General features: G+C 42.9%; 1 protein-coding gene across 2 annotated transcripts in view; it reads right to left on the reverse strand.

Annotated features, from left to right (window-relative positions):
* Positions 1 to 312: 312 nt before the first annotated feature.
* The window catches only part of FZD3 (frizzled class receptor 3), a gene marked incomplete at both ends in the record, with an annotated part of 56,851 nt that continues 42,925 nt past the window's right edge, over positions 313 to 14,238 (reverse strand). For both annotated transcript variants that reach the window (XM_080615990.1, XM_080615991.1), the window contains 3 exons: positions 313 to 526; positions 1,659 to 1,892; positions 3,781 to 3,929. In XM_080615990.1, the coding sequence (XP_080472116.1) occupies positions 313 to 526; positions 1,659 to 1,892; positions 3,781 to 3,929 (597 nt within the window). The remainder of the gene's footprint in view (positions 527 to 1,658; positions 1,893 to 3,780; positions 3,930 to 14,238) is intronic.

The following is a 14,238-nucleotide window of genomic DNA, read 5'->3' on the forward strand; positions in this document are numbered from 1 at the left end:
GAGCCATCGGAAGCGGGGGAGGCTTTTTCCAACAAAGACTAAGAAATTCAGCAATGGTGTCTGATGAGTAACAGTTATTGAATAAATAATTACAGGTAGGTTCAAAGGAGGCAACCGGCTTTTTACTCAATAACTCAAGATTGCTGAACACTAGCTCTGACTCAAGTACAAGAATGCTGGCTTCTACATGAAGAAGCTTTGGCTTCCTGACGGACAAAATCAGCACCCTATGAGAGGCATGATAATACTGAGTGCCATGACATCGCTGAGTAGGGGACCGCAACCCCAGCAGCTCTGTTCCCATCCAGCGGCTCAAGCGCTGGTGCCGTCCTCCTCAATAACGCGGTTCATGCTGGTCCCGTGCGTGATGTGTGTCATTGGGTTGCCGCTGAGATCCCTGATGCTGCTGTGACGTGACTGTTCGTTAAGCCGATGTGAACTGCTGTGCCTGGAATGATCAGTCAGTCGTGACATGCTGCCATGAGGTAGTCTTTCTTCTACGCCTCTGTAGCTGCAGGGAGTGTACCTGGTTTAGAACAAGAGAGGACAATTATTACTACTGTTACTGCCATAGCCATGAAAGAATGTAAATAAATCTCGGTGCCTGTGCAAGAACACGCACACAAATCCTCTGCTTTAGTGAAGAAAGTCGTGCTCTGAGTAGCTCAGCCATTTCACCAATACAGCCCTGGGGCAAATTATTTCAACTCCTCATGCAGCTTGGTTCTTACTACAGCACTATGTATAGTATTGATAATTAGGTGAGTAAAACACATGATGATAAATTATGTTCTAAGCCTTAACTACACCTCAAGTTACAGTGCGTAACTTTTGTTACTGTTTTCTTCAGCAGGGCTAAATCTATTTACAGAAACAAAATCAATTTACCCACATAGAAAAGCTGCCACAAGAATACCAAGCTGACTTGATCATAGAATCATAGAACGGCTTGGGTTGGATGGGACCTTAAAGCTCATCTAGTTGTAGCCCTCCATGCCACAGGCAGGGACACCTTCCACTAGACCAGGCTGCTCCAAGCCCCGTCCAACCTGGCCTTGAACACTGCCAGGGATGGGGCAGTCACAGCTTCTCTGGGCAACCTGTGTCAGGGCCTCACCACCCTCACAGGGAAGAACTTCTTCCTAAGAGCTCATCTCAATCTCCCCTCTGTCAGGTTAAAGCCATTCCCCTTGTCCTGTCCCTACAGGCCCTTGTCAAAAGCCCCTCTCCAGATTTCTTGTTGGCTCCTTTAGGCACTGGAAGCTGCTCTAAGGTCTCCCTGGAGCCTTCTCTTCTCCAGGCTGAACAAGCCCAGCTCTCTCAGCCTGTCGCCATGGCAGAGGTGCTCCAGCCCTTGCAGCATCATCCCTTAGGATGGATCTGTTTTCCCACACTCTGATGATGTACCACAGATCACTGCCTGTGCAGGAAAACCAGCATTGAACACATTCCCACCATGTAATTCATCAAGATTAGGGTTGCCTCTGAAAATATCAAGATGTTTTTTCTCTTTCCAACCCAGGCATAACAGGGAGAGGAAATGCAATCAGAGAAAGTAAATAGTAGCAGAACTTCCAGTTTTAGCAACGTGACGGCCAAACATCCAGCCGCAGAGGCTTGTCCAATTCTCCACACAATCTGAAAGGGAAGAAACGTACCTGCCATCACGTGAGCGGTGCAGGCTGCCGTGGTAGCTGCTGACTTTGCTGTGGACGCTGCCTGCCTTGCTCCTCTGGTCGTCCATCATGGCCAGCTGGGTTGAGGAGGCATGAGTCGAGGTGCCCTGGGTAGAAGTGCCTCTGGATTTCCGGATGATGGGGGTGTTTGGGTCTCTCAGAAGAGACTGAGCAAAGTCTGGCTCCTGCAGCACTTGACGACTCTCATTTACAACCCTGAACAAGACACACCATTTTAGCAGTTACCATTAATGACTGCAATAGAAAAGTGATTGCAGTAACGGCACTGTAACTATTTTATATTCCAGCTTGGCAAATAAGACCATTATTTACATTATAATGTCCCTATTTGCCTAATTCTGAAGCACGTCAGCATTCGGATATTTAAGTAAAGTTCATATTCTTGAATCCTCCCCACTCCCTGCATCTGATCCTCTAGCCTAGACATGTGGAGCAATTGTGGTGTATTTGCTTATGGCCTTAGTTTGTGAATATTGTTGCAAGAGAAATCCTTGGGCTAGTGCTGTGGCTCAGCTTGCTTGGATTCCCTAGGAACTGCCTCTCAGGGAACATGGAAAGAAGCCACTTCCTCGCTCAAATAAGCATTTAAAATCTGGATTAAAACTAGCAGCAGGAGGAGAACACCAAGTGACATGCAATGTATATAATCACACTTAACCAGCTGGCTGTAGCCCTTAGATCAGTGGTTACAGTCTCTGTTAGCCAAATCCCCATGCTGGGAAGGGCTGGCAGCAGGGCATACACTTGGCCACTCCACCAAGGCATGATGAAAGGAGGTGTTATCACATCCTTGACATTCCTTTGCTTTTTTTTAATCTCTTTTCATAGGGAGGCCTTTTCCTCCCCTCCCATTCTCTCTATTATTCTTTCATGTTCCATTTCCTCCACCTGGCTACCTCCTCCTCTTGATTTTCTTGCTCTCAGAGGATCACAGGCTACCTAAGGAGGGAGGTTTGTAGCGGCTCTGTCTTTTACTATTCAAAGGGGAAAAAAAAGGGGGATGTGGCTCCAGCCCCACACTGCTGCGTATGGGAGCTCCTGGGCTGCCTAGGAGCATCAGGAGAGAGGATGGCATGCTAGGAGTCACCATAATAGCCAGGCCTGTAAAACAGCTGCCTTGCCCTTCACTAACGCCACTCCTGTCCTCTACCCACCAAACAAGTATGTCACCACTCTGAAAATCCTATCTAAACATATGCACACGCATTAAAACACATTAAGTTGTCGTTAACCCCCTGCATATCTTAGAAGATGATCTTCTGAATAAAAAATTGACTCTGATTTTGCAGAAGGTAATTTTAGTTTAATTTAACCTCAGCAGAGGGCCAGTCCTGCCAAGGATGGACGCATCAAAGTCATGGAGTAGTCACTTAAAGGCTCATTGTATTTGTGGATCTATTTTGAAACATCTACTTAAAAGACAATATTCAGAATTATGAAATCAGCTATTCATAGCTATTACAATATCATATAGACAGTCTCTAAATTTATGATTTATTTTTAGATAGTCTCTAAATTTATTTTAGACCTTGGTCTAAATTCATTTCAACCTTAGAGAAGCTGTAAGATATTTTTATTATGATTTTTATCCAACTTTGCTTTGGCATTAATGCATAAGGGAAGATTAAAAGAAGAGACAATTGCTTTTAACTGTGCTCATAGTGGAAAGAACCTAGGTTTAATTTCAATTTAAAGGTCTGATTCAGTTGACTACATTAGATAAGCGTGCTTACAAATAAAACCTTTCGATTCCATCTCTCTTCAGGCAGAGAAGTTGTACTATTCAATTGAAACCTCATTCTTATTAAAAAATAGTTTGAAACCAGATGGAGCAATGCAGACTTGGTTCTGGGAGCAAACAGTAATTATGGAAAAATAAGGGACAATTCTTCAGGGTGGTTTTTTGAGCTGTTGCTTGTCTTGTTCTTCCAACCTCCATTTTGGACAGTGAGAGAACTCTAAGAAAACTGCCCCCATCTATTCCTGTCTTCATCTCTGTGAAAAACTAACCAAAATGCTCTTCCAGGACTGCAAGGGAAGAGATTATTTGCCAGTACTCAACCAGCTCTGTACCAATACGCACTCTTTTTTCCTGCGTCCATGGAAGAAACTAGCCCACTCAAAACAGGTCTTTTTGCTTCCAACCCAGAAGACAGAGGGTATCCCAACAACCAAAGCCATGAGATACTTCATAAGAAAGAGAATCAAATCTGGACGACTCATCTGAGTGACCTAGAGAGAAAAGAAAAAAGAGAAAAGATTATACAAGCCATCATAGTTCCCTACTCCATTTATTAACTCATTTAAAACAACTGTCTCTGCCTTGAGCCAAAGTAAACATCAACAGGGTTCCTTTGTTCTGTGGTTCTTGGGAGCGCGACCAAGTGTGTTGTACAGCCCACTGTTGAGTAAAACAAAAGGTTCAACTGCTGTGAGGTCTTGGCCTTTATTTGTATTTCTGGCCTTTTGTCTGTGCTCTGAATAATTGAAATATTTTCTAGTCTATAAATCATAAAGACTTGTTTCTTTGATGGAATTAACCCATATAAAAACAGGTGCCACATGTGCTGCTTGGAAACATCCCAATGAAATGCTTCATGGGATGTTCAACACTGACCCTTTATTCCTTAGTGGAATTTCTTCAGTGGAGGGTTATACCCATAGCTTCCTTCCCTCAGGAATTTGAGGCATCAACAAGGTATGACTGCCTGATTCTTAATGACCCTCACGTCACACAATTTCTTCAGAGAGAGCAACTGAATTTGAAAGCACTCATGAGGTCTATTTTCACAACCATTTTGATATAAAAAGGGTTTGTGTGAAAAAGATGCACAGAGGATACAAAGATATTATTTCCAGGAAGGTCTGTAAGGTAGTTTTCAAATAAACAGGCATCCAGACACTTTCTTGAATTGATAACCCAGCTCAAAAAGTGAACTTCAAGGACAGAGAACTTCAAGCGCAAGCCGAAAGATACCACTAACTTTTCATAAGAGAGCTGTACAGGAACTAACTTGCTCTGGAGTCATTAACTCCTCTGCAAGCATTTTTGTGACACAGTCACACTGTAACTGTGGAAGGCACTCTAGAGCTCTAGACTTGGGGTATAAGAAGTTCTCTGCTTTTCATCACAGCTGAGGGAGCGCTGGTCAGAAAACCTAAATGAAGGATCAGTCAAAAGACTCAACACATTCAGCGACCGGAGAAGGCAATAAAACTGACCACAGGAAGGCTGAGTCTGAAGGAATGGGTCTGCAAAACACCTTAAAGAATTGTGTTATAACAGGGGATGAGGGCTGAACAGAGATGGCACAAGAAAGGAGACAAGCAGGTAGTCTTGTAAGCAGAGAAAGAAAACAAAGAGAGAATGTGAATGATAAGCAGATGACGTGAAAGGACAGAAGGCATGATGGCACAAGCAGAAGGCAGACCAGAAAGGGGGGAAGGAGATCCTGGAGCTGCGGACTCCTTGGTAAGGACTGACAGGCCTTTAACCAGAGCGGATCCAGAGCAGATGGGTCTTCTGCCCGAAAGGAGCATGGCTGAGAGCAGCAGATGTGAGGCAGAAAAGGAACCCATCAGGCAAGGGGAAGACATCAGTGATAGTTTCATACCGTGACATGTTGACAGGATAGGTTTCTCCCTAGAATGGCTTGAGGATGTGTAAAGCTAAGGCTGGAAAAAATGTTTAAACAAGTGGAAGTTTGATTGATCTTCTGTTAAATTCTTCTGATCCCAACAGAAATAAAGTAATAGGATAACAAAAGATCCACAGATGGCTCAAGGATTACTATGGCAGGAGGTTTTGGGGCTGTATAATCATGGGGAAATGCTCATGAAATGAAGACTCTTTCCAACAAGGAGTAACTGCAGCAACAGCTCTGAGGCTGCTGGTGAGGCAGCTGATAAAACCCATTATACTTAAGAAAGTGATCTGAACATCCACTGGCCTGTTTAAAACAGAAGAAAATATCAAACAAGCTGTTTCAAGCCGGGGAAACATTGCTCTGTAAGTTACGAGTGAGACTGAAATACTTTGTGCAGTTCCGTGAATTCAGTTTGAATTAATCTTCCTGGAAAGCAGAGGGATACAGAGAAGGGCTGAGAGGATGGCAGGGATTGCCTGTCTTGCAAGAAGCTTGTCTGGCTGACAAAGACTCAAAGGTGTGAAAAAAATAATTGCTATATAACAAGAAATATCTAAACACTGAAATGTGGTAAAAAAAAAAAACCTCTTAGGAGTATTTAAGCTAAGCAACAGGAAAGAAATGTGATTGCATGAGCCGTGAAAAATGCTATCCTTACAGACGGATTTTCAAACAAGAGTTGTGGGGGTGGGCACCTTTTAAGGCTGAGTGTTAACAGTTTATGAAAGAGGCTGGCAGTGACAGACAGAGCTTCCCTCTGATCCTATGAGCTTACATTAATGTAGAAACATATATATATATAATCTCCTACATCAACATCAAGAACCATTTTTTTCCCCCAAACTGAAAATCTGAATTCAATAATTCGCCTCTACTCTGCTCTGCTGAGACCTCTCCCCTGCAGTCCTGCATCCACTTCTTGGCCCCAACACAACAGGGATGTGGAGCTGTTGGAATAAGTCCAGAGGCGATGAAGATGCTCTGAGGGCTGGAGCACCTTTGCTATGGAGACAGGCTGAGAGAGCTGGGCTTGTTCAGCTTGGAGAAGAGAAGGCTCCAGGGAGACCTTAGAGCAGCTTCCAGTGCCTAAAGGGGCTGATAAGAAAGCTGGGGAGGGGATTTTGACATGTGCCTGTAGGGACAGGACAAGGGGGAATGGCTTTAGCCTGACAGAGGGGAGATTGAGATGAGATCTGAGGCAGAAGTTCTTCCCTGTGAGGGTGGTGAGGCCCTGGCACAGGGTGCCCAGAGAAGCTGTGGCTGCCCCATCCCTGGCAGTGTTCAAGGCCAGGCTGGACGGGGCTTGGAGCAATCTGGTCTAGTGGAAGGTGTCCCTGCCTTAAAGATGAGCTTCAAGGTCCCTTCTGACCTAAACCATTCCATGATTGTATGAACTACATGTCCATTTTTCAATTGAATGTAGAAATATAATGAGCATTATTATGTGTCTTACAGTTCAGTTTTATATGGGGTGGGATCAAGGCTCTCCCCGTGATGATGAGGCAATTCTTTCCTCAGCACTGTCCACCAACATTTGTCCCAGGAAAACTACTGATGTTGAAGGGTCATTGACAACACTCCGCACTGTCCTATGCTTGCCACCATTAACCATGCACAATGAGTCTGAAGGCTTTCTGGGCGGTTTTGTAGTCAACCAGTGAGATTCCACTCAAGAAAAGAAAAATTATTAACAATTATCCAATAAAAAATTATCCAGCGAAATTAAGCTCTCAAAAATTAACCTTATTATCTCATTTCATAATGTGCAAATGTGGCATTAAGTGGAATAAATGGTGAAATTTATTGTTTCTTAATGAAGGTAATACTCAGGTTAAGTTTTATATTTACATATAGTGCTTGTCTGCTGGGCCAAGTCTCCCCTGGCATAACTACCAGCCTGAAGGTACTGATTCTTGCATGAAGAATGAAACAACAGTTCTAGCAGTAAAGCTCTCATTTGCTCATGTACTATAGGCCACCATTATTTTATTGACTCAGGCATACTGCTTTATGTTAGAGCCAACAGAAATCAGGTGCTGTGATGTGTATTATTGCCCATACTGAATATATTACAAATCCCTATTGCTCTGAGTAAATTATATTACTTCCATAATGATATTATAGTAAATCACTTGATATTGAAACTTGTGGCTCAACATATTCATGCTGGGTGCTATAAATAATTCCAAGCAGAAATTAAAACAAATTCCAAGTAAAAATTAAAATAAATATACACAGCAAATACTTCCATGTGAAAGGAAGAACACCCTACCTTTGGCAAAGCAAGTTATTAAACATCGTTACATACATTTCTTGAAAATAAGCCTCTTTGCACAAAGCAATTCCAGTAGGAACACACATTAGACTCTGATCATTAACACTGAAGTGACTGCACCTGTTTTAAACAACATACATCCACGGGCTTATGAGACTTGTATAATAATTAACACAGCAAAATGAAAATATGAAATGAGTATTCCAGGCTTATAGAACTGAAGATACCAGGTGTCTAAAGCCCCCAAGCCCATTTCCAAGCAGCACAGCACTCACGGAACTCCAAGCCCAAAACGGTGCTATTTTCTGTCATTAGGACAGAGAACAGGTTGCACGGTTTTTAAAAGCAGTAAAACAACACAAATGCTCACTCAAAACTTCAATCCAAGGGATTTTCACTTTTGCTGTTTTTCCCAGCTATTGTTCTTGAGTGAACCTAAGAAGGGCGTGGAGCTGTTGGAGTGAGTCCAGAGGAGGCCAGGAAGATGCTCCGAGGGATGGAGCACCTCTGCTACGGAGACAGGCTGAGAGAGCTGGGCTTGTTCAGCCTGGAGAACAGAGGGTTCCGTGAAGACCTTAGAGCAGCTTCCAGCGCCTAAAGAGGCTGACAAGAAATCTGGAGAGAGGTTTCTGACAAGGGCCTGTAGGGACAGGACAATGGGGAATGGCTTTAAACTGAGAGAGGGGAGACTGAGATGAGATCTTAGGCAGAAGTTCTTCCCTGTGAGGGTGGTGAGGCCCTGGCACAGGTTGCCCAGAGAAGCTGTGGCTGCCCCATCCCTGGCAGTGTTCAAGGCCATGGGGCTTTGAGCAACCTGATATAGTGGAAGGTGTTCCTCCTCATGGGGACTTTAGATGAGCTTCAAGGTCCCTTCCAACCCAAACCAGTCTATGATTCTATGACTAAAATAGGAGACACAACTCTTGGGTAAACTTACACCATTGATACAGTTTGCTACAAATATCAAAGTTTCTTAAACAAACATCCCCAAATCTGAATTACTGACATAACTGAAAGCAGGAAAAGAAAGTGAAGTGCAGTTACTAAGAATTTAAAATGTATTTTCATGTCTTATTTTTCTACAAGACCCTTGAGAGCTGCTGACTTACACTGAGCTCCCCATAACTACACACAACATGTACTGTAATAACAAGGGCTGACAACCACTAACATGAACTCTCTGTGCAGAATTTCCTCTTCTTTTACAGAGCTACAAAGATAGCAAAGCACTGCTAATAGTTATTATGTTGTAGTTTACTCAGGAGATAGATTTCATACTCTAAGTTGCACAAGAAAAAAGGTTGTTGAGAAATACAGTCCCTTACTGTTTGTGCTTTGGTAAGTGCAGGGAATGTAGCTTCTGAAGCTACAGTTAAAGATTTAAAGAGTATTTTTTTTCACATAGTAACGCACTACATCCCCATACACTTCCTGTAGAGATGCGGGACATCCTCATGCCCTCCTCCCCCAGTGGTTTAAACACTGAAGGAGTTTTAGATACTCAACTTTCAAAGCAGGGATCTAAAGGGATACTTGACCACAAAATACCTTTTGCAACTGCAGCACCATGCAGCTCACCCTAGTTGTGTATTCTGGGACATCAGTGTTAACTGCAGGTTATGCATTTCAGTGATTTCCCTTGAAATTAGTTCTGCATGAGCATTAACTTCAACTTTCAGCTTTGTCCTGCAAGTAATCCAAGTTGTGAAATGCTAATAAAAAGTCCCAATGCACATCTGAAAATAGAGGGTGAACTCTTGTTTCAGCTATAAAATAGCAGCTCTAAAATACTATTACTTCTTTGGCACACATAGAGAAGCAGGAATCACAAACATGATTCCTTCAATATTACGGATTGAGTTCCAGTGCAGATGCAGCCAGTGAAGAAGAAAACCTCTTAAAACTAATACTACCATTTAGGCCTGCAATGGTCACATTATCAGCTGAAACCATAAATATGAACATCTACTAAGTTATTTAATTCAGTTGTTTCATCTGTTTCACACTTGGCACCGTTGCCAGACTCTTCCTCACGTCTGTTAATGTCAGTGCTCCCTTTGTTATCAGGTATCAAAGCCTTTCAAAACACCTCTTATATTGGCAAGCCACTGACTCAAATCTAAAGACATGGCAGATCTCCCCTGGGCCTTAAAAAACTTGGATAATACCTTTCTTTCTAGATAAAAGCCTGTCTTGCAAACACACTGGCTCTGGACATCAAGAGCTGCCTTTTCATGAGAGCAGTGTCAAAGAAACACAGACCAAACAGCCGCCAGTGGCAATGTCCTTCAAGATGAGAACCTCTATTAGAGGAAAGATAATACTGGTGGTGATTCTTCATTTTCCTTCGCACCCACTCGCTTTCCCAGAGATGCACGATGGGCTCGTGCACTCCAGCAACATGAGAACTTGGCAATTTAGTGAAGCTGTCACAAATCACTTTGCACTGTTCTTGAGCTAGCTCATTGCGCATTTGGTTGGACGTGCTGCGGCAGCTCAGCATGAAGATGTGATTGGAAAGACTTGACAGGCTCCATGTAGACACCCATGTGAACACTAGAGTGCATGGATCTAAGTCCCTGAACTGAATTTGTCTTGCTGTGAAGCTCCAGGCCTTCAGGGGCATTCAGTTAACATGAAAAAGTAGGCTACAAGATGTAGATGCAGGGGTTTCAGTCGTGTACTCTACACTCTATTCTGTTCAGACACGTCTCACGAGCAGCACAGGTACTTACGTTTCACCTAGTGAAGACCAACAAACAAGTTCTGTCAGACACAAAGATTGCATATGTGATAGTGAGATTTCTGTAACCCCTTTTTTCCCATCTCTCATCTGCTGGGTGGTGCGGCAGCTGGGTTGGTACAGATTGTCACACAGAAATGTACTTTTCTTCGTGAATACAAAAAGACATCAGTTTGAATGCATTGTTTCCCCACTAAAACAGTGGCAGGTGTTCAGAAAGGAGGTTAAAAACATCAATTTCAGCATTCCTCCAGGGAAAAAATAATGCTTCTTTGTAGGCACACAGTTAATTTAAGATGCTCATATAACTAATTTCTGAATATTTTCCCCTTCTGCCCCCAAACGATCAATCACGGCTGCTTTTTAGTGACGGGGACCAGTGGCCTCTTCCCCCTCAAATGAATGAAATCACAAATTAATGAGCTTGCTGTGTATGTGAAGCGAAAGCACAAACGTAACACCTGTCTCCCTCCTCTGGGGCACAGTTCCACAATAACACTGAACATTTGATATTTCCCTAAGGATAAAAAGCAATGAAATTCAAATTAACCCATCCTTTTGTGGAAAATGGGAGAAAGACCAAAGGGGTTGAAAGACCAAAGGGAATCTGATCTAACAATCTCATAACCATTTCCATCACTGTCATTGCTTTGAGACTTAGAATATTATACTCACACTGCTTGTTTCCCAGCAAAATGTAGTAGCATTTGTCACTAAATAATACAATTATTTTCCCAGGTTATTAAAACCTTGCAAGTTGCCTGTTTTATTCAACAAGCAAACCTACGCCACCATTCTGGCTACTAGGCTGCACAAGCTGAAGAATTGAGAAACTAAAAGCACCTGAAAAAAAGGTAGTGGCTCACCTGATTTAGCCTTCATTTAAGAGCTAATGATAAAGCCAATATACACTTCAGGAGCCTCAGAATAGCTTAAATCTGCATGAAACAGTCTCTACAGGATCAGGAGACTTCCCTGCATCCAAAAGAAACAAAAGGAAACTTTTCTGGCTCTAACTACCAAAAGCCACATGGCTCATGAGATATTCAGACTATTCCAAGCAGAATAAATACAATAATTCAAACTGTGGGACTTCTGAAAGCGCTTCTCTGCGCTGTCATGAGAGAACATGGATGCTCTGTGTTTCTTGCTCTTAGCACTGTGCATTAACTTTGCCTACTGGCTCATATTAAAACAATTAAATTGTTAGCACAGTTATGAAAAAGCATTGCTAACTATTCTCCAGACTTACTTAATAACTACTGAGTTGCTATAAACCCAAGTGGAAATTAAAGCAAAGAGATCAGCCTGTACAAGACTCGGCCAGTAACAGATAGCTTGGAAACCTAACCCAAGCTGAAAATAAATAAATAAGACACTGTAATAAAAGCTTATAAAATTACCATCTTAATGGGACGCAGGCTATTCTGGAGGAAAATTAGTCACCACAGAAGTTTATTTAGTGCCCAGGCACTGCAGATCCATCTCACCATGCTGAACTCATCTGCAACACATTTTTTTTTAAAGATTAAATCTATGCAAGTGCCAAAAAAATATATCCTTACAAAACCTGCCTCTACAGAACATTTAAACTGCCATGAATTATATTTTAGAAGAATTTCTCTTGAGTTCCTCTGGCATGTTATGGGAAAGAAATAATTCAGTTCATAGAAGAAGAGTGCCCTGGTTTGCACCAGAAGTCACCCCTTGTCTGTGTTGGGCCAGGAGAACACACTGGAGTCTATCATCTCCTGGAAAAACATCTTGAATAAAGAATAGCACAGCAGACAGTGGCCTCTACAAGGTAATGCTGCAAGGTTTTCCTCATCTATCTCCTTCTTGAAAAGGGATCCCAGAGGACATCTAAAAAGGTCTTGACTCATGACTAGATTCTAATAATGTGCCTCCAACGCTCTTGCCCTTCAGGCCCTGCAGTTAGTCACTGTGTCAGGAAACAGCAATCCCCAAGAAGTCTGATGTTAACTGCTCTTGCGCTCATGCAATGGGAATGCAAAAATGCAGCAGACTACAGCTTCAGCCATCGCCTTGCACGTATCTTGTAGCAATCTTGGGACAGGGAGATTCCGCAGCTTCAGGAGACTAGTTCTGGGAGAACGCCCTGCTTATCAAGAGAAAGCTGAATCTCAATGAACCTATCAGGATGTCTGGTAATTTGTGGCTTTATCTTGAAACAGAAGACAGCATTCAATCACTGCAACTAATTTTTTAAGTGCTAGCCATGATTTGTCATTACAGAGATTGCCCAAGCACCTGCCTTCTGTTTTACCATTATGAGGAACTTGTACCGCCAGTCTCTCAGCACTAATGCCAGGCACGAACCATGTGAAAAGCAATTCTACTTGAGTGTACTACCCATGACAGACTTGTTCCTCTCTTTCCTTTTCCTGCGGACATGTACAAGCTGAAGGTGGGTGTCCTCTGTAGAGACAAAAAAGCAAAGAAGTCCCCACCCACCACGCGGTTGTTTACCCCAGCACAGCTTATCTTTCCTCTTGTCACTGGAATAGAAGAATCACATCACAATTCTTGACAATATTGCTCATTTTGGACCATTTCAGCTCCTCTCACACTTTGGTATGAGCTGGAGTTGTCTGACGCAACAGGTCCAAGGACCCATAAACTCTTTTTTCTGTTACAGACCTGTGACTAATGCCTGTGACTAAAATGACAAAGTATCGCTTGAAGTCAAGGCATGACTCACCCAAAGGTGTCTAACACAAAGGATGAAACAGACCCCATCTACTACAATTTCTCTTATTTAAATCCCAATGCTCATCAAAAAAAAAAAACAAAAACAAAACTCACACAGCTCTGTGGAAAGGGACCTGCAGGTCCTGGGGAACACAAGCTCAATGTGAGTGAACAGTGTGCAGCTATGGCAAAGAAAGCCAACAGGATGCTGGGAAAAATCAACAAGGGCATCACCAGCAAAGATAAAGATGTCACTGTCCTGCTGTACTCAGTTTTAGTTCCCACAGTACAAGAAAGATGTGGATGGGCTGGAGATGTCCCAGAAAGTGCCACAAAGACAATCCAAGGGCTAGGCAGCTGTATGAGAAAAGACTGAGAGCTGGGATTGTTCAGCCTGGAGAAAAGGTTCAGGGTTTATAAGTGCCCTTAAGATAAGAGACCTTATCACCATATTTCCAGTATTTAAGGGTAGCTACAAAGAAGATGGAGACTCCCTTTTCACAAGGAGTCACATGGAATGGAGGAGGAGTAATGGGCACAAGTTACACCTGAGAAGATTCTGGTTGAACATAAGAGGAAAATTTTTCACCATGAGAACAACCATCCACTGGAATAATCTCCCCAGGGACGTGTTGGACTCCCCAGCATTGGACACCATTAAGATTCGGCTGGACAGGGAGCTGAGAATTCTGGTCTAGGTCATGCTTTGCCAGGAGAGGTTGGACCAGATGATCCTTGAGGTCCCCTCCAACCTGGGATTCTAAGATTCTGATTCTATGATTCAGGCAGTTGTCCTTACCCCTGCTGTGGAACCAGATGGCATTACTGTAGTATTCTCTCTGTGCAAAAAGGGATTGTGATTGTAATGGGCTAAAATAGATCAAGAAACTTAAGAGCTGCAAAAATGTTTTATCAGCAAATGCTTCTTTGCTGGCACGCACAGCACATTGCTTATTACCTATCTTCCACAGAGAGTAAGACAAGATTAAAGAGAGGCCCACCTGAACAACTGGCAAACCTGTCAAATCAGAGATACTGAGGGGTGGCTGCAGCAGGATGAATTCGACAGATCTGTCCCATGGCCAGAGAGGTTGAAAGCTCCATATTGCCATTGAGAAAAAACCAGCATTTTTTGTCTTCTTCAGATACTAGCACTTCATTGGG

This window comes from Psittacula echo, assembly GCF_963264785.1.
Source record: "Psittacula echo genome assembly, chromosome: 4".
NCBI lineage: Eukaryota > Metazoa > Chordata > Aves > Psittaciformes > Psittacidae > Psittacula > Psittacula echo.